We start from the raw sequence: 25,173 nt of genomic DNA, 5'->3' as shown, positions 1-25,173 counted from the left end.
TTTCTTTTCTTTTTCCTTTTCTTTTTCCCTTTTGTGTTTTTCTTTTTTCATCTTACCATACCATAGGTTGCTTAACTGACTACAGCATAGTTGGTTTCAAGTCCATTGTAAACAAATTCTTGTTGAGCCTTCTTCTTAAATAATCAAACTTTTCTTCCCTGCAACCTCTTTCCCACAGAAGAGACGTTGCGAGCCTGTCCCTACTCTATAGTTATTTTCATGGCAAGTGCTCGTTTGAGCTTCAATTTATGCCCCCCCCCCTGCCAAACTTTCACAAAAACACTCGTCTAGCTACAGCCATTATCAATAATTTCCCTTACTCCCTATCTATGCTTAAATCAAAATGTAGATTTCATGAACAAAGCTTCTTTTTTGGAACTGCCCACCTTTGAAATCTTAATTTCGCTGGTCTGCTTTCCAGCTGACTACACTATGGTTGTCAAACCGAATCTGAATTGACTGACAAAGCCTCATATATGAAAAACCTTGGGCATATCTGAAAAAAAAAAAAATAATAAATAAATAAATTCTTCACAAAATAAGTTTTCATAATTTTTTTTTTTTTTTTTTTTAACAATACCAAAAATGCTTTCCCCCCCCCCCGTCATGTGACAAAACTATTTAAACATAACCCCCCCCCCCGCCCCTCTCTGTCTCTGGCCTATTTTCATCCATTTTTGACAAGATGAGAAAGGGGTAAAAATAAATACAATCCTTGTTTTAAAATGAGAGGGGAGGTGGAAATACGTTTGTTTGTTTTTTTTGTTTTTCTTGTTTCTTTTTTCTCCCCTCCCCCCCCGTTTATTATTAGAAAAAGTTTTTTTTGTCCGATTTCGAATATAGATCGACTTTTTTTTTTCTTTTTCTTTTTTCTTTTTCCTTTTTTTTTTTTGCTGAACTTTATTCTTCTCTTAGTGGACAAAAGAAAAAAAAATATTTCATCTCCATTGTTTGTTTCAACAAATTCCTTGTTTTGTATTCAAACAATTGAATGATTCTTCTGAACTTGACATCAAATAGAAGAAAAATCCTCTGCTCTATAATAAAGACCAATGTGTGTGTCTGTATATAAGCGTTCCAAGGTTTTATTTATTTTAATCAGTTTTTTCAACATATCAACAACTTCGATACAAACCCGATTCCGTTACACAGGAACAATCACTATTTCCATGTTATTATTGAATTTTACCTTATCATGAATACAAAAAGAAAGAAATGATTAGAATAATAAAATAAATTATAAAAATAAAATAACAAAAATTTCTATAATAAAAAATAAAAAAGTACATGGAAACGGATTAAAAATTAATAATATAAATCTCACACCTGTCTCTTTATGTATGTCTGAGACTTTCGACAAAGGTGACCAATTTTCACGAGATCAATATCGTTTTGAAGCTCGACCTTTCAGACAACAAATATCGAAAAATTGGCTAAAAACATTAATTCCTTCAACCTCAACTGGGCACTTTTCTACAGGAAGGGGTCGCTTTTTTGCCGATATTTTCGAAAGTCATCGCCTCTTTTCGATTGACTAGCTTTAATTTAAACCTTTGTCACTTCCAGTTTGGTGATGGGTGCAACAGCAAAGGCGTCACTTTTTTTTTTTTTTTTCGCATTTTCTTCCTTCGTAGTATAGGTTCAAGCCTGCCTGCCTACTACCCCCCCCCCCTTTTTTTCTTTTTTTGCGTAACACACGCATCAAAACACCTAGACAATGGCAAGCACCCAGGCAGTCTACAATAAAGGGAAAGATGATCTTCTGTCAAGAAGTGACAACCACCATATATATATCAGATGACAACCTTCTGTCTCTTGAGGCAATGGCATTCTACATCTAGTTTGGTTTACTACATCGTCTGCTGTGGATAGCCAGGTGCAGCCCTGGGCAGGTAATTAGAGAACCTTGGTTTGCCCATTTAACAGGGTCCCTTCCTCCCCACCTCTCAGCGTTGCAGGCAGACTCCAACGGAAAGGCAAGCCAATGCAGTCGGTGCCGGCACGGCTGCAGGACCTGCCGGAAAGATTTTGCAGAGCTTCACCATCCGCTTATCGGAACTCCGGATTTTTTGTCGGGGTTTACTCCCTTAGCCTTTGCCTTTGCCTTTCCCAAGGCATCCACACGTACACACACACACACACACACACACACACACACACATATATATATATGTGGTGGAACGATGCTTTGTCACCCTAAATAAAACAACACTACAGCTTTATTTTAAAACTTTTATGGAAAAAAATCAATTCAGGTAACTTGATTATGTAGTAGAGCTGCCATTTATTCAATTTAGCTGCCTTCAGCCTTAATCATCACCTCGATACAGGTCTGGAACTGGGAGCCTTTTCCACAAATGCCGACGGGAGCTCGGCAAATACTCAGCAAATAGTGGTGATCTGGCTGGCTTTGGTGTTATGAAAGGTTATGTTATTCTCGACATATGACCAAACCAAGTAGTCCAGCGGGTTTCGGGTCAGCGGAGGAAAGGAGCTAGTGGGAGAAGGCTACAAAGTCATTACATTCCTTTTGAAGCCAAGCCTGGGTCTCTTTGGATTTGTGGGGCAGCACTAAATCCTACTGCCACACCCAAGGACTGCCAGCAGCCACCTGATTGCATCCGAGGATCACCACACTCTTCAGCACATCCAAGTGTACTTTCACATTTACTTTCTAGCCGACTTAGAAGATGTGACGTGGCATGATGTAGTTTTCACTTGAAACCACACCAAAGACAATAACCATGGTTGGAAATTGTGTTTTCATCACCTTGGGCACGTCTCTTATTGGTGGCAATCCAGCGATGCATTTTGAGGGTGTTGGCAATGGTCCTGTTGTCATAACTTGGATCAGTAGAGATCATGAGTTGTACAGCGGCGCATCTCCAATCTCGCTTGTTGAACAACATTGTGTCATTTCCAGAAATGATAGAAGGCTCCTATCACTATTAAATTTTGTACACAACTGGTCAACTAGTAGATGGTCTGCAACAAAAAGAAAACTGGTTTTTCATCAAACAGAAATGGAATCAGGTCGTCTTTTCTAGGGTGACAATTTTATCATTCCATCCTATATATATATATATATATATATATATATATATATATATATATATATCATAATTTAGGAATTTAAAATTTGTGATTTGAAAAAGTTAAATTTCAAATACAGAAATTATATTGTATGGAAGACAAAGAATACAGTGAAGTAAAATATATTTCCTTAACCGATGAGTTTTCGATGTTTATACATCTCCTCGTTTGACAAAAATATTAGCAAATATTATAAAAGGTTTTCACCTGATTTGCTAAAGGTAATAAACATAGAAAATTAAATTAAATGTTTTTAAAGTTTTTAAATCATTTCAGCAACATAGAATAAGGGAAATTAGATATTGATGCAGCAAAAAAAAAAATATATATATATATATATATATATATATATATATATATATATATATATTGAACTTCAAATCGAAAGTGCATGCTACATCCTATAATGGAAGTTCTTGGTATTCGGCAGGTAAAAAGATCCAACGCGTATTGTAGTAAATCCAAGGAAGTTGGTAACAATCCAATATATACATATTTCCAGTTTTTCTTTAGTTTGATTGGATATCCGGCAAATCTTTGATTATATCATTCCGGTAAAAAAAATTTTCATATCAGTATTCAAAATTCAGTTCAAGTTTTCAATCAATTTGCACACCAGTAGATTTATTGTATTTAATTATTCTGAATAATTATATATAATCTCATATAGCGACATTCCAATTTTTTATTTATCTTAATCAGTTCTTTCAACATATCAACAACTTTGGTACCTATATCATTTACACAAAAAAAAAAATCAATATTTTCATGTTAATATTGAATTTTTTCTTATTAGGAAAAAAAAAAATTCTTAGAAAGAAATAGGCATGACTATATAATGTTGGAAATGAAACCTGTTTATTTAAGGTAGCCATCTTGGTTTTAAGGGTAAAAATATTCATATCTAAATTTTTGTATGGTTTAAATAATATTTCTAAATGGGTTTAACTACAAAAAGATTTTTCTATATGAGGTATTTTCCAAAAGTAATGCCTCCTATTTTTTTATTTTGCCTGATTGGATCAGACATGATTACAAATTGTATTGTTATGATGACTGAACTTATGCATTCATGGCCTGAAAGTTTCATCTCTGTTATAGATATTGACAGTGTGAGACTAAAGAAAGGAACCTCATGAACACATGTCAGAAGCAGAGGTGTGACCTTGAATTCCTCCATGCAGAAAAAATGAAATCGATCTGTGCCTTTTAAGCGTTTAAAAAGCTGATGCATTTGATGTCAGTACAGTTAGGAGATGGATTTGTTGATTTTTTTTTTTTTTTTTTTTTTTTCTTAAACTTTTTCTTCTAGGGGATGGGACATCCAACCAGATGTCTGACATTTACCCCTATTTTAGTGAGTCCAACCAAGAGATCTTTTCAGGATTCTAGCCGTCCCTTTCAGTGCAATCGTTTGTATTTCACTTGCACTTGGTTCACCGGGTATGCTTGCTATGTACTTTTTAAAGTTCTTTTTTCATAAGCCCAGTTGCTCCTATGATGACTGGTATAATTGAAACGTCTTTTAATTTCCAATTTCGTTTCATATCATACACAAGTCCTTGATACTTTGTTATCTTTTCCCTCTCAATTCTGTTAAGCCCTGTATCATTGGGTACACTGACCTCTATTACGGTCGCTTTTTTGTTTGCTCTGTCCCAAATCACTATATCTGGTTTAACAGCTGCGTTTTCAAGATATGTAGCAGTAGGGATTATGTAGTCATAGTGAATAGTGTAGTTGTCATTCCCAACTGTTCGTTCGGGTATATGTTCCCAGGAGTTTTTACTACACTGAATGTTGAGTTTCTTACATATCTTCCAGTGAAGGTATTTGCAAACTCCGTTATGGCGATCTGTATAATAACCGTCTCCAAGTAGGACTTTGCAACCAGAAATCAAGTGGCCCACACTCTCAACCTCAGTGCTACAGAACCTGCATTTATTATTGTTGCTTAGACCACACATCTTTCAGAATGCTGAGAGATGTGACTGACAAAGCATGTGCTCCGGACTTTTATGAACAATGCATCAAGAGGCTGGCTAAAGGGTCCTTTTGGATAATTTGTCACTGGTCTGAGGGAGATAACTCCATTTTACTAAGATTCATTCATTTTTTTTTTTTTTTTTTCATACAAGAATTTGAGACGCTAAAACCAACGCAAAAACGTTTGACATTGCAAAAACATAACAAAAAAGAATCTAATTTTTGAGCTTGACAATGAATGCCCTGAAAAGGTCACTTCTGATTAATTGTAAGAAAAAAAATTTTTTTTTAACTACTTTATTTAATGTAACAAAGTTTTAACATTACAAAAAAAATTAATAACAAAAAAAAAAAAAAGGAAAATACAACGCTAATTGCAGAGGAATTGTCATTTTAAACAAAACCAGCTACTTTATTTAATGTAACAAAGTTTTAACATTACAAAAAAAATTAATAACAAAAAAAAAAAAAAAAAGGAAAATACAACACTAATTGCAGAGGAATTGTCATTTTAAATAAAACCAACTACTTTATTTAATGTAACAGTTTTATAGCATTAATAGAAAAACTGTAAAATGTAACATTTAAAATAGAAAGTGAGCCAATATTATTGCTCCCTGAGCCAATTCACTGTTGGGAATATTGGTCCAGTTGCTCTTCTTTGCTACAAGAATTCCATCAGGTGCAAATGGAACATTTATTCTGTTGTACCCAACAATTCTCTCACAAATGCATGCAACCACATACCTACAAAAAAAATCAATTTTAAATTTAATTTTTAAATGTACTTGAATCTTTAATAATGAAATGCATAAATTTTGTTAATTATTTAATGTTTTAAAACTAAACCAACCTTTTGTTAATCATTTAAAACTAAACCAACCTTTTGTTAATCATTTAAAACTAAACCAACCTTTTGTTAATCATTTAAAACTAAACCAACCTTTTGTTAATCATTTAAAACTAAACCAACCTTTTGTTAATCATTTAAAACTAAACCAACCTTTTGTTAATCATTTAAAACTAAACCAACCTTCGATAATTTGGGTATCAACCTCATCATCATCATGATTGCCAAAGTTTTCCTCGTGGACAAATACCATTCTCAAAGGTTTCCATTCCATCATAAACTGCCAATCCATCCAAAATTATTCTTGTTCCTGGCAAATTCTATAAACAATTAATCAAAGCATCAAGAAAAAAAAAACACACACACAAAAAAAAAAAACTAACGTACGTCAAACAAACGATGTTAAATGTAAAAATCGAAAAAAGAAAACAGAAACGAACGTTTAAAAAAAAAAAACGTGAAAAATGGCTTAATAAATAAGCCTGTTTCGATATTAAAATTTGAAAAATCGGTGGGTACCCGGGTGTTTTGAGTTTTCAATCTAATATATCCCACTTTGTCAACTAAACTCTAACCCTGTCCCATCGCCGCAATGTTGCATCGCTGTGCCTATTTTACAAGTATTTTAATGGAATGTGCTCTGATGAACTCGTTGAACTTGTGCCCCTTCGATGTACATATCCCCGACAAACCTGCTAGCACCAAAATCCCATCCTTTCATTGTTGAGCCTTCTAAATGCCAGAAAGCTTTTTATTCTAATAGTTTCTTCCCTCAAACAGCTAGACTTTGGAATTCCCTTCCTGTTACCTGCTTCCCTGGCTGTACTGATTGGCAGAAATTTAAATGTAACATAAACCAACATATTGTTAATTTTTCTCAGGCATGGTCCCAAATAGTAGCCTTTTACGTCCAAGTAGCGATATACCTTGTTATGGGTGAACATGAATAAAAAAAAAAAACTATATAATAATTAAAAAAAAAACTATATAATAATTAAAAATAAACTATATAATAATTTAAAAAAAAAACTATATAATAATGAAAAAAACTATAATTAAAAAATCTTTCCAGTTTACAAACTGAATAATTCTGCAAATATAAATATTAATACTAATATTTATCGGACAATCCTAACCAGATGAAAAAGCTCAATATTTGAGATAAAGAGCATTGATACGAGGAATTCAACTTCAACTTTGTAAATTAAAATTTGTAATAATTTATTATTCGACAAGGAATGTAAGTTGAAAATCTTAGTTTTTCTTATTTCTTGGAGTTTGAAATAATGACTCTTATCCTCGGAAGAAAGTAATTATCAAAATAACATTCATAGGCAAGCCATAATTTTGCTGGTTAGCATATAAATAACAAACTATAAATTAAATTGAATTCCTTAAATGTGTGTGAGGACACTTCTCAACCTATATACTCAAAGTTTTGATCTACAGATTTGAAATTTGGTATACGGGGTATTCAGACATGTGGAAACTTTTAATCGGTTTTCATCCAGAAACAATAGCTGCTATGGGGTCAAATTGGAACATGGGGGGGGGGCGTCAGATTTTAATTTTTGTCAACTGTTGCGTGAATTGTTCACAAGACAGATTCCTTATTTTAAGAATAAGTAGATTTGAAAACCTTTTTAAGATAGTATTAAGCTGGCCTAATGGTTATTGTACTTGACTTGCTGTCTTTAAGTTTTGGTTTTAGCTTGAGCATTTTTTTTTTCTACTTACAAAAAAAGTGAACTGTTTAGAAAAAACATAATCCTCGCATGCACGTATGTTTTTGTATGAATTAAAATATAATATTTATGCATATCTTACAACCGGACAACACCGGGCAGCTTGTTAGCCAGAGATGTCTTGTGATACGGGGTTCGAATCGTTCGACTGGTAGTAATCGTGACACCCTGCACTGAAGATTCCAGAAAGGATGAAACACTAGTGTCTGTAGGTGTTTAATTATTATAGTAAAAAAATAATTATGACAGCCCCTTTAAGAAATTCGTTTCTTATCGTTGAGCACTTTCAGTTGAATTAAAGTTGGTCAATTTAGCTCTTATGCGTAGATCATCGTATAACGATTAGATCACTGTCTGTCTGGCGTAAATGAACACTTAAAATTAAGATGTTTAAAATTCAACGTTATTTCAAGCGGTTAATGGTAGCCGAATGGATTAGGTCTCCGCTAATCGAGCCAGAGATGTCTCGTGATGCGGGGTTCGAATCGTTCGACTGGTAGTAATCGTGACACCCTGCACTGAAGATTCCCGAAAGGATGAAACACTAGTGTCTGTAGGTATCTAATTATTATAGTAAAAAATAATTATATATATATATATATATATATAGATAGATATATGAATGATGAAAAATAAAATTTAAATTATTTCATGAAATTTTCAAAGCAAGGAATAAACAAAATTTTTTTTTTCTAATCTGTTGTTGCATTCCTTGTTTTCAGCATTTGATGAACTAAAAAATGTATGCTATTTTTTAAGACTTATCTATAATAGCGAGGGTCTCTTTATCAAGATAGCATTTAATATAAAATATTTATATTTAATTTGGATAAAAACAATTTTACTTCTCTGACAATAGAAATGCATCCGATAAATGTCACCAATCATGTGAAAATTCTGCCAGTATTTTAATTTTCGATTTTTGATCGATTATCTAGAAAAACTGGAAAGGTTGTTTACACAGTGTCCAGCTCCAGCTTCTATCCGTGAGCCACAAGACCGCATGCGGCTGTATTCATGTTGGAGGAAGGGAGATAATCTAGAATACGCTGGCTTGACGCGAATGTCGTTTATTAAAATTTTACTCGCTTGGTTTTTTTTTTTTTTTTTTTTTTTTTAGGGGGGGGGGTATACACTAATATATTTTTTACGGATAATTTAGTATATCCATAAGTTTTCATGTTATTTTATTGGAATTCCTATTTCGCATGTTTTTCTTTTGTTTTTTTTTTTTTATTACATTTTCACCCCAAACAAGGCAAATTGCCACTTTGGTGTAGGGGGCTACTATCAGGGGCAACAAATGCACTTAATTTGATCGAGTATTTTTTTTTTTTTTTTTTTTTTTTTTTACAGCGGAAAAACACGTTTTTATGACAGCACGTTGAAAGCAGATCTTGGATTTTTTTCTAAATTTTTGTTTGGAGTTTTAAAACACCACGAGGAGATAACTCCAGTTAAAGCGCCGACACTCCCTCCCCATCTTTAATACTAGCTTTTCTTCCTAAAAATCGAACTCTTTGCTCGGTATCATAATAAATTGTTTTTCGCTGTAAAACAAAAACTACTTGATGAAATTAAGTGAATGTTTTTTTTGTTTTTTTCGGAGAACTTCATTCCATAACGGATACGTGCAATATAACCCTTTTTCGATATTTTCATTTTTAATGTCTTGATTAAACTGTACAAGTACCGAAAAATGTCTAAATTAAAAAAGGAAAAAATTCAACTCTGCGTTTAGTCCAAGGGGGAATAACTCTTGCTCGATTACTATGTAAACAAGATGAAAATTTTTTTTTTTTTTTTTTTTTTTTTTTTTAATGCAATGAATTAGTTACACGATTTTCTCACCAGATGGCGCAAATTCAATTGATGTCGCTACTTTTTTGTTTGTTAATTAATTCTTTTATTATTTTAATAGAAAAAAAAATCCTGGTTTAAAAAAAAAAAAATAAATAAAATTGGTCTAATGTGAACGGATGGGAGCCCAAGATCCAGCCTCCTTCTGAGTTCGAGAAAAGGGTGGACTACGTCATACTCTGTGACCGGTGTCGAGGCAAAAAATTAACCCTTTGAATAAAGTGTCGAGTTCGAACAACAGAAAAAAAAAAGAATTAAAGAAAGAAGCAGTTCCAAGAATTTTCGAGCATTTATTACTATAGACAACATTTAAGAATTAGAATAAAAAAAAGAAAAATAAACAGTTGAAAGAACTAAATTTTAAAAATTGATCAGTGCAAAAAAAATTTATTCAACGGTTCTCAGCAGATTTAATTAAACTGTTCAAATAATTTGAATTTTTTCTTAAATAAACAGTTCAAATATCATGTATCCATCAAATATCATGTATCAAATGAATTTTTTTATTTTTTTTATTAAAAATTAAATAGTTCAAAGAATTAGGTTGTTTGTTTTTTTTTGTTTTTTTTTAATTAAACAGTTCCATGAGGTTAGTTACTTTTCATATAATGTTAAAAGGGTTACTTTTTTGCCTCGACACCGATCAGAGTATAACGTAACCCACCTTTTTCCCCGAACTCAAAACGAGGCTGGATCTTGGGACACCATCCGTTCACATTAACCTGAAATTGGTGCAGGGTCTAGTACCAAGCTAATTAAAAACAAAAACAAAAAAATACAAAAAATCTTTGGTGCACATATCTGGCATGGAACGAAAATTTCATATTCTAAAAATCACATAAATTGATCAAGTAGTTATTTTATACATAGTTTTTTTTTTGTTTTTTTTTTTTTTTTTTTTTTGCAATTTTAGTTAATCCTAGCTGATTTTAATTTCAATTGTTCGAATTGGTTCCCCTTATTTAAGCTTGGCAGAACTTTCTTGCTTTCTCATAATTAATAATAAAAAAAAAATTCAATCAATTTACATATTTTAGTTCCCTACATACATGATAAAGAATTTTCAGCACTTATTTGGAATGAAAACGAAAATCGAAAGCCGCAAATTAGAATTTTCATTAAAAATCACTTAAATTTAATTGTCATTTCGCAATTGGTAAAATATTACTGCATTATTAAATAAAACATTTTTCATGATTCGTTCATCTGCCATTATTTTTAGGAGGAATTGGATGTCCCAAGACTGACTGCAATTATCTCCCCTGTTTGTTTTGCTTATTTAATTATTGTTTGCAAGTTTCTTAAATTAATTTTCTAGTTTTTCGTGAGTTTTGGATATTTTACTAATTTCGAGATGACAATTAAGTAGATGACATTAGTTTTAATTGAAATTCAATATTTCGATTTTCATTCTAATATCGAAGGGCTGATTTTTTTTTTTTTTTTAAGTAGGTTGAACTCTAAACTTGCACCAAAAATCTTTATTGAAATTTTTTTTTTGTTTATGTAAACAATGTTCAATATAATCTAAAAAATAAAATAAAAAAATGAATAAAATAAATATTTTTAATATTATAATAAAATATTTTTTTAATTATATATATGAATGGAATAATAATTTTTTGTAAATACGAGGTTTAATACTGTCAGAATCTCAACCAAAATATCTTAGTTACAAAAAATATATAATTTAAATTGATGACATTGGATCTGTTTTCATCAGTATTTGGTTTGATTTTCAATTTTTGAGTAATTATGAAGACTTAGCTATAATGAAACCATTTTGTTTTTTGTTCCGACTCTACGGGCTTTAAACTGCTTTTATTTTTAAATAAAACACTTTAAAATAAGTTAAAACACAAAAACTTTTCCACGTAGGTAGAAGAGTAACTTGCCTTTGTTAACATTTATTTGTTGTATATTTGTTTTTCATTCCCCCCCTTTTTTTTTCTTTTAATATTTGAATATTTTATATTTATTAAAAATATGCAATTAATTTTTTTTTTTTTTTTTTTTTTTATAGGACAAACGGTTCACGCTTTCCATGGATGACCTTGTCCCTGCGCTTTCTGAATACGGTGTCAATGTGAAAAAACCTATTTATTTTGTATAACTATTTTGGTGACATAGGCATTTTTTTTTTTTTTTTTTTTTCTCTCTCAAGATTCATGACTTTGAACAATGCTTTTTATTTTCAGTTTAGGAATGCAAATAAACCATGACGTTCGACTTATGAACTTTTAACTTTATCCAGAAGTGACTTTTGAATTGGAAATTCAAAATCACATCAGATGATCCCACGGTCACATCAAAATCCTGTAAACATGATTAAATGCTTTTTTTTTTTTTTTTAAATTTTATGTGTGTATATATTATTTATAAGATTAATTCATAGGGGTTAGTCTCGTGAAACTATTGTTTTATAAGATAGTGCTTGATAACAAGTACAGGTATATTTTAGTATTGATTTTTATATTTATACAAACATTTTTGGCTATATGTGTGCATGTTTTAATTATGACCTTATTCAAAATTTAGACCACTGATAAAGAAGACTCTGAAAACATGCACAGAATCTTCTGTCAGTGGCTTCCTTGAATAAAGTTGTAACTGAAACATGTATGCACATATGTAGCTAAAAATGTTTGAATAAATAATATTTATACTAATATATATTTTTTCATTTTAGTTCTATATTTTTTTTCCTGATCTAATTCAGAATGTCAATGTTTAGGAAAAAATTCAGGTTTGTATTACTATACACATAGAATCGGAGAAGTTGTCAAAAAACAAATATATAACAAATAAATTTTATCAAAGCCAAAGTAAGTTTTCTACCTAACTGGATATGGTTTTAGTGTTTTTATTTAATGTAACATGTTTATTTAACTCGAAAAATATAGTTTTTACCGATGTATTGGGGGGGGGGGGGAATGCAAAATACTGTTAAAAACCCAACGAATATGTGTCAGCCTATATTACGATAAAATATATTGAGTGAGTTTCTAACAATATTTTGTCTTATTTTTTTATTTTTAACTCCTTTTCCCAAATTTACCATGTCAAAGAGTCGGGTGCCATTTTAAATTTTCCAATACATTGGTAAACACTGTATGTTTTTCGAGCTGAATGAACATGTTACATTAAATAAAAACACTAGAAAATTATCCAGTTAGGTAGAAAAGTAACTTATCTTGCCTTTGATAACATTTATTTGTTATATATTTGTTTTTTGACAACTTTTTCGAATCTGTGTACAGTAATACAAACCCGTGTACAGTAATACAAACCCGTGTACAGTAATACAAACACAAAAATTCATATTTTTTGCTCACTGTTGGTGTGAAATATTGGATCTATTCTTGATAATTTTAGCAAAAAATGAAAATGCGAAAAATTCTGTGTAGCTTAATTGCCATATATTTTTTCATACCTTACTACCCAGCTCTACTCGTGTATTAAGCATTGTTGAAGTGAAAATTTTATGTAAGGGCATATAATAATGGGAGAGATTGGAATCAGAGGGATGATTTAGAAGATACAGTGAATAACAATGAAACCGGCTGAAATATTAAGGAAAGCCCTTAAATACGGAGACTAATGCACATGATCCACAGTTATGGTGAGTATTAGAAATCTGGGGAGACTTATTGTCACTCAGACTCCAGGGAACACCACAGATTATTTTCAAAGGGTATTCTTTGATGTCTTGTGTGAAACTCCTAGTGAATAAGGTCCTGGATATGGCCTTAAACTATATCTGATGGTGAGGCCCCAGCCTGTGGGCTTTGGGGAGTGTGGAACCACCCTTTAATTACCATTGCTCCCAGGTCCACTCTGACCCGGAGTGGTAGTACCTGTTTGCATCCCAACTATGGGTTAAATAGAAACCGACGTGAAAACAACAAATATATTCTATTAAAAAAATTTTTTCTTCAAAATCTTTGGATTTGGCATTAAATAACCCGAAAAGGGTTGATATGCCGTAAAACAACCAACCAACCCACATATCATATCATACATAATAATAATAGTAATAATAAATAATATAATAACAAAAATAATATAATAATATAATAAAATAATAGTAATAATTATGCTAATAAAAATATAACAAATAATATAATAACGATAGTAAAAATAAAATAAAAATAATTATGCTAATAAAAATATAAAAATATAACAAATAATATAATGATGATAGTAAAAATAAAATAAAAATAATATAAAAATATAACAGATAATATAATGATAGTAAAAATAAAATAAAAATAATATAAAAATATAACAAATAATATAATGATAGTAAAAATAATATAAAAATAATATAAAAATATAACAAATAATATAATGAGAGTAAAAATAAAATAAAAATAATATAAAAATATAACAAATAATATAATGATAGTAAAAATAAAATAAAAATAATATAAAAATATAACAAATAATATAATGATAGTAAAAATAAAATAAAAATAATATAAAAATATAACAAATAATATAATGATAGTAAAAATAAAATAAAAATAATGATGCTAATAAAATAATATAATAAAAATAATAAAGATAATAATAGTAAAATAAGAATATAAAATTTTTCTTATTTTTACTGATTAGACTTCTTACTTTCCTTTTTTTTCCTGACATAATTTAGAATTACAATATTTAGGGAAAGACATGTTTTTGCTAACTCTGTTAGTGTATAATGTTGTTCACATTTTTGAAACTCAATAGAATCTTGGGTTCCTATAAAATAAAAATAACTTGCATATCTAAATGCTTTAATGCAAGTTATTTTTGCTTTTATTTTCTGGTATTTTTGAACACGATTGTCACCATTTTCTTCTGAGTTGAATTCATAGAAAATCCAAAGTATACGACTCTATATTTTGATTGAGTGATGAAGAAACGGTCAGTTAAAAACTGGATCGTTTTTTTAATAAAATTGAATAAAGACATGGTTAATGGAATCTAATGTTCTATTTATACATGCTCCGTATATCCTCCCTGCAATTATTGATGGATTAAATTATACAGTAGACTAGATTTTCAAAACCTTGGTTGTGCAACTCATCTAGGAGAAGGAAAATTCTGAACAGCCTTTCTTCATTTATTTCAGCATCATTTCAGTCATCCAGGATTTCATTAATACCCTTTGGGAAGGTATGAATCCATATACCCCTCCTCCAACTATTGAATTAAATCATATTAATTAGTAAAATACTAGGGTAGACTGGACTCTCATGCATTGGTTGCGCAACTCATCTAGAAGGAAAACTCCAGAATAATACCATTTTTTTTTCTCTGATTAATGTGGCATTGTTTTCAGTTATCCTAAAATTCTTGTCACTGGATCGAATTTTGGATTATGTGACACTTCTGTGATGAATTAAATAGTAGTGTAATCTTGACTCTCAAGCCGTGCTTGTGCAACCTATATAGAAGAAGGAAAACTGCAAAATAACACCAGTTTTTCTCTGCTTATTCCAGCAGTGTTTCCAGTCGTTCTGAACTTCTCTTCATCACAAGACTCGAGCAATGCGGTTCAAAAGAAATGCTGTTGATGATTGCATGACGTTTTTCTTGTTATAGGCCAAACCTACATTAAGGGGTCTATCTGTTTTGAGTTCTATAAGGACTTGTTCATTAATCCCCTTAAAGTGTATGAATACACATAAATTATATTAATTATTATAAGCTATAAACTATATATTTATAATTATAAGCTATAAATTAAATAATAGGGTTCATTAAACTTTCAAGCATTAATTGTGCAACTCCTCTAAGAAAAGGAAAACTCTTAAACAAAACCAGTTCTTCTCTGCTTGTTCCAGCAGTGTTTCCAGTCATCCTGGACTTCTCCTTTCCACTGAACTCAAAGGTGTGGTTGCAGATTGCTCAACCATTGTTTTACTATAGACCCTCCCTCCCCACACATAGATACCCAGACCGGGGGTGTCCTTTGTTTCTCAGTTCTGAAACGAGGCCTTTCTTTTTTTTTTTTTTTTTTTTTTTTTTTTTGTGGGTGTGTTGGTGTTTATTTCTTTGTGCCTCTTAGAAATATTGAAAGTGGTTTTAGAGCCTTTAAACTGGCAGATTAGAATTAAGGTCAAAGGTCAGTCGAATATTATGGTTTATTTCTGTTCCTAAACAAAAAAGCATGTTTCTGCAGCGTGACTATTCTAAAAAAAAAAAAAAAAAAAAAATGTTTAATCCGTTTACTTTTCATCCATCATCGTTGATGACGCATTGTTCATTTTTGTTTGTTTTTTTTTTAATTTAAAAAAAAAATTTTAAAAAAGAATCATTTAAAAACCCCAAAAGTAATGGACACTTATTTTTTTTTTTCAACCTAATGCCAAAGTAAAATTTTACCAAAATGCTATGTTGAAAGAAAGAGTGCCTCTTTTATTCCAATTGTCTTTTTTGTTTTATTTTATGCCGAAGATAACCATTGCCAAAAAGACTTAAAAAAAAAAAAAAAATCTTGTAAATACTTGATCAATTTTTATTTTTATTTAAGTTTTGATACAAAAAGATAAAAAAATTTGGAGAAAAGTTTTTATTTCATCAATTATTCAGACTATTATCTCCATCTTTTTTTTTTTTTTTTGACAATACGAGAAAAACTTAAAAAATATAAAGATGATTATTGTAGTTCCAATAATCCATGGATTTTTTTTTTTTTTTTTCCACATAAAAAAAAAAAAAAAAAAATTGGGATTGTGTTTCTAAATTTTTAAGATGAGGATCGATAATTCGTATTTGGTTTCTTCGGACTACTGTTTTCATCTTTAATATTATTTGCACAACGTTTCGGTTGATGTAACCTCCGACCTTCTTACAAAATATCCAGGAATGTTGGAGCAGATTTTTGTATCAATAAATATTTTTTTCCAGTATTTGTTTGTTTTTATTTATTTTCTTTTTCATTTTCTTTTAATTAATTTTTAATTTTTTAAATTTTTATTTTTAGAAATGAGTTGTGAGCTTTTTAAAAAGAAAAAAAAAAAATTCCACCTTTTCTGAAATACAGAATTCCGTTTTTTTTTTTTTGTTTTTTTTTTAAGGAAAGTCCTAATCGTTTACGGATGTTTTCCCATTTGGCAGTGTTTTATTTCTCTTTAGGCTTCTCTTTTTTTTTTTTTTTCTTTTTCTCTTTTCTGTCTCTGCCTTCCTTCTCTCTCTTTGCAAATGTAAATTTTGCCATACTTCAAACGATTCATAGGTAAGAGTTAGAACACTTTCGTTTTATCAATGAATATCTTATTGTTTCCTTTAAAACATAGATGCATTGATTACAGGTAGATTTAAATCTATTTCTGCTTTATATATAAAAAAAAACAAAAAAATTGGAGTCTTCTAAGCAAAGGCTGTATAAGAAAAGGGCTTTACTATTTTTCTAACTTCCTCTCTCATTTAAAAATTATTTCTATTAAAGTATTTATCTCGAGTTCAGCTTTGGTTTGGCAATTCATTGTGAAGAGACTGGCCCGAGCAGCGTTTGCAAATTGTAAATGATACGATCAATTTACTGAGAAACATTTGATGAACGAATAATTTGTACGAAATGATCTGTTAACTGGCCATCATGTTCGTGTGATTTAACTCTATTAGATTTTATCTGGACATATGTAAAGTCAAATGTCTACTTTGATAAACCAGACATAATAGACCACTTAGAAACCAATATTCAACATGTTATTGCTGAAATACAGCCTAATTTAATTTAAGTTTGTGAAAATTGGACCTTTTAGATTATGCCATATATGCACGAGCGATAGGGGTCACATGCTTGAACTTTATTTAAATTATAAATGCCAGAAATCAATCTTTTGATGAAACGATATATTTGTATAAAAAAAAATAAATTTTTCTGTGATTTATTTTACCATAAACTTCGTCACCTTTGAAAAAAGAAAAGGAAAGAACCCTCTTTAAAGGGCAGTTCTATGTATGAGGTACCTTCAATAATTTTCCAGACTTTTTTTTTTTTTTCGTGTGGGCACTTTTATTGATAGTACACACATGAAACTCTAGTCCCCTTTGAAGTAATCTTCTCCGGCTGCAGTGCACTTGTTTTACCGTTCCAACTTTAAACAATGGAAATCCTCTCATGTGAGCATGTCTGTGGCCCTCGTCACAGCCTCTTTCATCTCAATTGTCTCGTAACAACAGCCTCCTAAGGTTTTGCTTGAGCTTAGAAAATAACCATAAGACACAAGGAGCAAGGTCTGGGCTATAGGGAGGGTGAGAAACTGTCTTGATACCCATCATGTTTAAATAGTTTGTGACAAGGATGGAGTTGTGGACTGCAAGCATGAGATAAACTTTGTGCAAATCTTCTGCATCTTCAGTTCCTTGCTAATAATTGTGTACAGTTCCCACACTGACATCAAACTGTGCACATTGTTTCAATAGACACACAATGGTCCTTATCCATGAAATTCTTTATTTGGCCAATCCACTCTGGTGTTCTGACTTCCTTGCTTCTTCCACACCTCTTATCATCCCTCACAGACTCCCTGCCTTCCTTGAATCTCTTATGCCACTAAAAACTGATGCTCAATTCATGCAAGATGGTCCAAAAGCAGTCTGAAACATTCCATACGTTTCTGTGGCATTTTTTTTTTTTTTTTTTTTTTTTTTTTTTTCCAGAATTTTATTGCATATCGTTTTTCTCAAGTATCCTTATATCCAGATTCCATTTTTGAAATTCATTTTTGAAATTCATTCAATCAGACTTTAGTAGGGTGTATTCCAATTCCTGCTGTAGCTGTCATTTGAACCTGAAATCTGAAAAATTGGTCGGTCATCTCTATAAGATGTATAGCAATAACATACTGAATTTTCAAAAGTCCACAAAAAATTAAATGCCTCGACAAAAGTCTGGAAACTTATTGAAGATGCCCTGTATCTTTGTATGTTCAGCTAAAAGTAAATCTGACTTTATCAAGTAGTTGTTAGTAAAGAAGTTAACACAATGTGGAAATCATTAATCTCTCATATAAATCTCAAACGTCTGTTTGTGTATGCGTTATGAAATAGAACAGAATAAATTATTTATTGATCTAGCTATATGCTCATCTCGATGTATCTATCTATCTAACTGGAGAGGTAGACAAGAGATGGATATGATGATGTTTTCATAAAACCTGTCAAAATATAAGAAAGCTAGATCATAGACAAGTTTACCGGAAGGTCTGGTCGGCTGATCGGATCTACGTGTGAGTTACGTGATAAAGTTAGCTGTAGATCAGAGAGTTGGAACTTGGAATTGAAGCAGAGCTGTTGGACTTTGCAGTTGTCTCTCCTTCCCTCTTGGGAGGGAGTGACGTCTCTCAATGTAGATTGTTAAGACCACAAGCAAAGAAATTCACTTTCTATTTTCATCTTTTTTTTTTTTTTTTTTTACACAGTGGTCATCACTTATCAAGGCCCGGAAGCCACTCAGGGATAAGGGTTATTGCAAGTACATTACGTTAGTGTGGAGATTTGATGAAGTGTTTAATTAAGGGGGCGGTTCATTAGGAATTTGTTAACATTGGACTTGAAGACATCCAAGTTGTAGTCTGGAGGGAAGCAGGCAGACGGAACAGTTCCACAGGCGTGCAGTTCTAAGAAAGAAGCTTTGTTCATGGAATCCGCGTTTTGATTTAGGCACATATAGAATGAGGGAAATTTTTCACAGTGGATTCAGCTAGACGGGTGTTTTTCGTGAAAGATTGGCGAGGGGGGATCAGAGATTGGAGTTCAGACGAGCACCTGCCATGGAAATAACGATAAAACAAGGATAGGCTCGCAACGTCTCTTCTGTGGGAGAGAGGTTGCAGGGTAGAGAAAAGGGCATCCCCCACTAAGCCACGAAGTCTATTTTGTACTCTGTCAAGGCAGGATAGGCTGTTTTTAGCAGCTCCTGCCCAGATATGGCAACAGTATTCCATCCTTGGACGTACTTGGCTTTTATATAGATAGAGAATTGCATCAGTAGTGAGATATCTTCTGGAGCGGTAGAAGGATCCCACCATCTTTCCAGCGACCTTGGCAAAAGACTTGATGTACGTGTTCCATTTCAGATCAGGAGTAAAGGTCAAACCCAGAAGCTTGTCAAAACATGGGGCCTCACCCAGACGAGAGCCATCCATCACAATTGATGCCAGCTGGGGATCAGAGCGTTGATGATGTAAGGATAGGAGTTTGGTTTTAGATGCATTAAAGGTAACCAGCCACATCTCTCCCCACTGAACCATGCGCTCGAGATCAGAGCTGCGCAACATCCTGGAAAGTGAAATAAAAACTAATATGAAAACCAACCATAGTCTTGGAGTCAATCTGTTTCGTCCAAAAGGTTCCAGCCCCCTCCAAGAACAAGATGAAGTCAGGATGGACAGTGTTCAGTAAGCAGAGAAGATAAAGGTATGTCGAAGATACACGTATGACCCACACACACGCATATGAACATTAGATGATCACCAATTGCCATGGCTAATAACACCCTATCTGAGAGTCCAACGTTCATCTTGCCCTCACAGGCAACATAAATTGAAACAAATGCATAGAAGATACTGCTAAATCTGCCGCAAAGAAAGTGGGCTCCCTCTACTGGACTAGAAAGTAACTCACACCTGCCAGTATCCTATATCTTTATAAGACCACCATCCATCCCTGTATGGAGTATTGTTGTCGCATTCAGACTAGTGCACAATGAACTAACCTCTCCCTCTTTGTGACCGATTAGCTCCCATACTGTCTATCAAGCTCCAGCCCCTGTCTCATCACTGTGGTATTGCAGTCCTCTGTTTGTTGGTCCCCTGATAAAGGAGGGATTGGACCTAGTAATTTACTCCTTTCGTTTGTTTGCACTTTTCTCAACCATGCCTTGGAGTTTTTAAAAAGAATTTTGCACAAACATTATTCATGGTGAAAGTAATTTTTTTTCCAGAACAGATTTTCCGGGATAGCTCTGGTTGCCCCGTTAGGGGCCATTATTGGAGTAAAATTTCCCCCAAATCGTTTGTTCGTTCATTTGTTCACACTTTTCTCAATAACCAAGCCTTGGATTTTTTTTTTAAATTTTGCACAAACATTAGTCATGGTGAAAGTAAATTTCTCATTCATGGAGGGGGACCCCACATGTTCAACTTGTTTTGCAGATACTTTAATGGAATGTGCTCTCGTGCCCCCAACATTAACATAACCCTACCACCCCCACCTCCCAAACCAATTCGACAATCAGCTAAATCCCATCCATTTTAAGTCGAGGTTCCCAGATAATGGAATTTTTTTTTTTTTTTTTTTTTTTTGTATTTACTCTAGTAGCTTCTTTCCTCGAACTTCTATCCATTGGAACTCCCTTCCTTATCCCTGTTTTCCCTTGACATGCAGAAATTTATGTCATGTTAACAAACTTAGGATACTAACCCTAACCCTAACCGCCCCTCTCCCTCAACTCTGAAGCCGATAAAGTTGAAGTCATTCTTGAAATATTTTTTCTCCCCTCTCCTGTTGACTATGGTTTGTTGCTAGTCTTGTGCAATTCTAGGAGGTCCACTCTCCCAGGCTTTGCCTTCTCTTTTTGAGAAGGCATTAGTTTATTGTTAATTGCCTAAGCCACTGCTTCTACTGTATATTGCCAACGGGGCTGCTCAGGCATTTTTTTTTTTTTTCCAGTTCTTCTTAGCTGGCTGTCTCTTCAATTTCACTTTCTAACACTTGTCTTGTCTTCCATGCTGCTGTGGTAGGGAGATAAATGACCATTAGGATGCCCCCTACAAATCTTGACCCTATAAATCACAGTAGCTCTATACATCTCAGCATTCCTTGTTTGGGATGAATTAAAAAAATAAATAAATAAATAAATGAACCTAGGATTTTGACCTTTCCTTAATTTTCAAATGAGCAAAGTTTATGAGTGTGGATGAGACAGGGGTTTAGGATCATCACACCAGTCTCCACAGGACCTCACACGTTTGCTTCTTTTTTTTATGAGCTAGATCTGAAATGACTGTTCCCTGTTTGACCTTTGCTGACCTCTCCCCCACATAAATCACTTGTCATCTCTCCTTGAAAAGTTTCAGCCAGTTAGCAAGGGGAGATAACTCTAATTCAACTTTATAATTTGAATAGAAATCAAATAAAACCCAAAAAAATCTCAGCGCTTTATTATTAAAACAAAATTAAAAAATCGAATTTCACTTAACAACCAATGATGTTTATTTGATTGTTGCAATAATGAACATATCCATAAATTATGAAAAACGATAAGGTAGAAAATTAATTATTAATGAAGACAGTTTTAAGATAATTAGCAAAAATTGAGTTTTGCTAAACTGGCCTAAGATTTTAAGTTTTCAGAAAATAATTACCTCCCTTGTTACGATTGAAACTCTCCATTTTTTTTAATTTTTTTTTTTTAGCAAAACTCAATTTTCAATAATTGTCTTCGAAAACTTTTGATTAATAATTAATCTTCTACCTTATCGTTTTTCATAATTTTTGGATATGTTCATTATTCCGACATGACACTAAAGCAGATACCTTTGGTTTTACTTGAAATTCAATCTTTCGAATTTCACTCGAATAACGAGGAAGCACAAAAATCTCAACAAATTTGATCGTCATCATAAAATTATTTCTATTTTTAAATATTTGTAAAATTTGTCAAGCAAAATATCGTCTGTTGCAATTTTTTTTTTCATACTTGTGCAGTTTATAAACCATGCTATTTTCTAGATAGAAATATATTTTTATAAAGAAAATCATTTTTTAAGCAATTAATGGTAATTCATAGGCATTACAACATCATTATTTGGATTCTTTGGACTACTGTTCTCATCTTGAGTGTGATTTTCACAACGTTTCGGTTGATGAAACCTCCCACCTTCTTCAGGTGTATCTTGTCGAACTCGGGAATGTTTCTATCAAACTTGGGAATTTGGACGGAATTTCGAGCGGAACCCATTACTTACTTCACGGGAGGTAGCTTGCTCTTGTTCCATCAGGCATGACTGGATAGAGGTCCTAAGTAATTTGCAATTGTATTTTTTGATCGCCCACACTGAGGATTGAACCTTCAACCTTCAGAAGAATATCGCTTTTTACAATTGATTTTTTCCAAGTACTCTAACCACTGCGGCACGGGTTCTTGTGGTCCAGAGTGCAACAGAAAAATTCCCGAGTTCGACAAGAAAACTGTATTCAGATGAATCCAAATAATATGAATAAAAAATCCTCGTCTCAAAAATTTAGAAATATCATTACAATATAAATCTTCAAGTTAAATTTTATTTTTGCGTTATCTTTTGTTTCTTTTAATGTTACAATATTTTTTTACTATGATGGGGTATGGTCTCGCACAGTCGGGAGATTCTATTTATAAACGATGCTGCTAGGAACTGACGAATCAAATTAATTCACGTTCTGCTACCAACCAATCAGAAACCAGAATTGCTCCATAAAAATGAAACCTTTTCTGTAGCAATTTCGCATAAGCTTTTTCCGTGCCAATATGGGAAGAATCTTTTGCTCTGTGGCTTCCAACTCGAGAATTGTCTGCTGTTAAGTGAAAGTACAGAATAGTTTACAAAACACTCACTCCCCACTCTTCATGTTAAGACTGGTTTTCTAAGTAATAGCAGTATTATTTAAGGATAGCCCATAAACTGCAATAGTAGCCATTTTTATCCATTTATTTATTGCGGACAACTATTCTCATATTTTCTAGTTGTTGTGTAACAACGTTTCGGGCCAACTATTTCTCTGGCCTTCGTCGGGTTAGGGTTAGTGGTCGTGAAACAATAACTGAAAGATGAGAATAATAATCCACAATGAATAAATAAATAAATTAATTAATAAATAAATAAATTAATTAATAAATAGAACAAATAAATAAATAAATTAATAAATAGAATAAATAAATTAATTAATAAAAAAAATTAATGAATAAATAAATAAATTAATTAATAAAAAATGAATGAATAAATAAATTAATAAAAAAAATGAATGAATAAATAAATTAATAAAAAAAATGAATAAATAAATAAATTAATTAATAAAAAATGAATGAATAAATAAATTAATAAAAAAAATGAATAAATAAATAAATTAATAAAAAAAATGAATAAATAAATAAATTAATAAAAAAAATGAATAAATTAATAAATAAATAAATTAATGAATAAATAAATTAATAAAAAAATGAATGAATAAATAAAATAAATAAATGAATAAATAAATTAATGAATAAATAAATAAAAAATAAATGAATAAATAAATAAATAAAAAATAAATGAATAAATAAATAAAAAATGAATAAATAAATTATTTAAAAAAATGAATAAATGAATGAATGAATAAATAAATTAATGAAAAAAATGAATGAATGAATAAATTAATAAATAAATTTAAAACAAAAAATGAATGAATGAATAAATAAATTAATAAAAAAATAAATTAAAAAATGAATAAATAAATAAATTAATAAATAAATTAATAAAAATATGAATAAATAAATAAATTAATAAATAAATTAATAAAAAAATGAATAGATTAATAAAAAATAATTAAATAAATTAATAAAAAAAATGAATGAATAAATAAATTAATGATAAAATTAATATATAAATAAATTAATTAATGAATAAATAAATTAAAAAAATGAACGAATAAATAAATTAATGAATAAATAAATTAATAAAAAAATGAATGAATAAATAAATTAATGAAATGAATTAATTAATAAATAAATAAATTAATGAATAAATAAATTAATGATAAAATTAATATATAAATAAATTAATTAATGAATAAATAAATTAATGAATAAATAAATTAATAAAAAAATAAATGAATAAATAAATTAATGATAAAATTAATATATAAATAAATTAATTAATGAATAAATAAATTAATGAATAAATAAATTAATAAAAAAATGAATAAATAAATTAATGAATAAATAAATTAATGAATAAATAAATTAATAAAAAAATAAATGAATAAATAAATTAATGAATAAATAAATTAATAAAAAATGAATGAATAAATAAATTAATAAAAAAATAAATTAATAAATTAATAAAAAAATTTAATGAATTAATGAATAAATTAATAAAAAAATGAATGAATGAATAAATACATGAATGAATAAATAAATTAATGAATAAATTAATAAAAAATAAATGAATGAATAAATTAATAAAAAATGAATGAAAGAATAAATAAATAAATAAATAAAATTCATCTCAATAATGAATTCCAATTAATTAAACAGTAGCCATTTTTTTAAAAATCTATTTATCTATTCATCTATAAAAGTGATAATGTGTGTGTGAGGACACTTCTCAACCTATATACTCAACGAATTTTTGATCTACAGTCTTGAAATTTGTTATAAAGTATATTCAGTCATGTGGAGAACGTTTTAATCGGTTTTCATCTGGAAAAAAGGCTGCTAAGCGATCAAAGTTCGCAAATTGAATGTAGGAGTTGGCGGATGTTTTTCTGTTTATCAACTTTTTCACGATTGTGCATGTATGGTCGAGAAACATGACAACTTCTTTGTTAAGATTTTTTGGAAACATTTTGTAAACGTTGTGTCAGGCTGGTGTAATTGTTATCGTACTGGACTCAATGGTTTAG

At 30.8% G+C, this 25,173-nt stretch overlaps 1 protein-coding gene and 1 long non-coding RNA gene across 3 annotated transcripts in view; one reads left to right on the top strand and one right to left on the bottom strand.

Annotated features, from left to right (window-relative positions):
- LOC145261053 (transcription initiation factor TFIID subunit 10-like) overlaps positions 1–16,436 on the top strand; it is a 225,167-nt gene extending 208,731 nt beyond the window's left edge. Inside the window, exon 5 of the mRNA XM_080119215.1 lies at positions 11,558–16,436. Within this exon, the coding sequence (XP_079975341.1) occupies positions 11,558–11,647 (90 nt within the window). The 3' untranslated portion in view covers positions 11,648–16,436. The remainder of the gene's footprint in view (positions 1–11,557) is intronic.
- The window catches only part of LOC145261054 (uncharacterized), an 88,660-nt gene continuing 68,856 nt past the window's right edge, over positions 5,370–25,173 (bottom strand). For both annotated transcript variants that reach the window (XR_013864393.1, XR_013864394.1), the window contains exons 2-3: positions 6,113–6,249; positions 5,370–5,826 (exon numbers count right to left, since the gene is read on the bottom strand). This is a non-coding gene — a long non-coding RNA (uncharacterized LOC145261054). The remainder of the gene's footprint in view (positions 5,827–6,112; positions 6,250–25,173) is intronic.

Source organism: Euprymna scolopes, chromosome 37, assembly GCF_053919585.1.
Source record: "Euprymna scolopes isolate OS-2025 chromosome 37, ASM5391958v1, whole genome shotgun sequence".
Classification (NCBI taxonomy): Eukaryota; Metazoa; Mollusca; class Cephalopoda; order Sepiida; family Sepiolidae; genus Euprymna; species Euprymna scolopes.
This window is presented reverse-complemented; position numbering and strand designations above follow the sequence as displayed.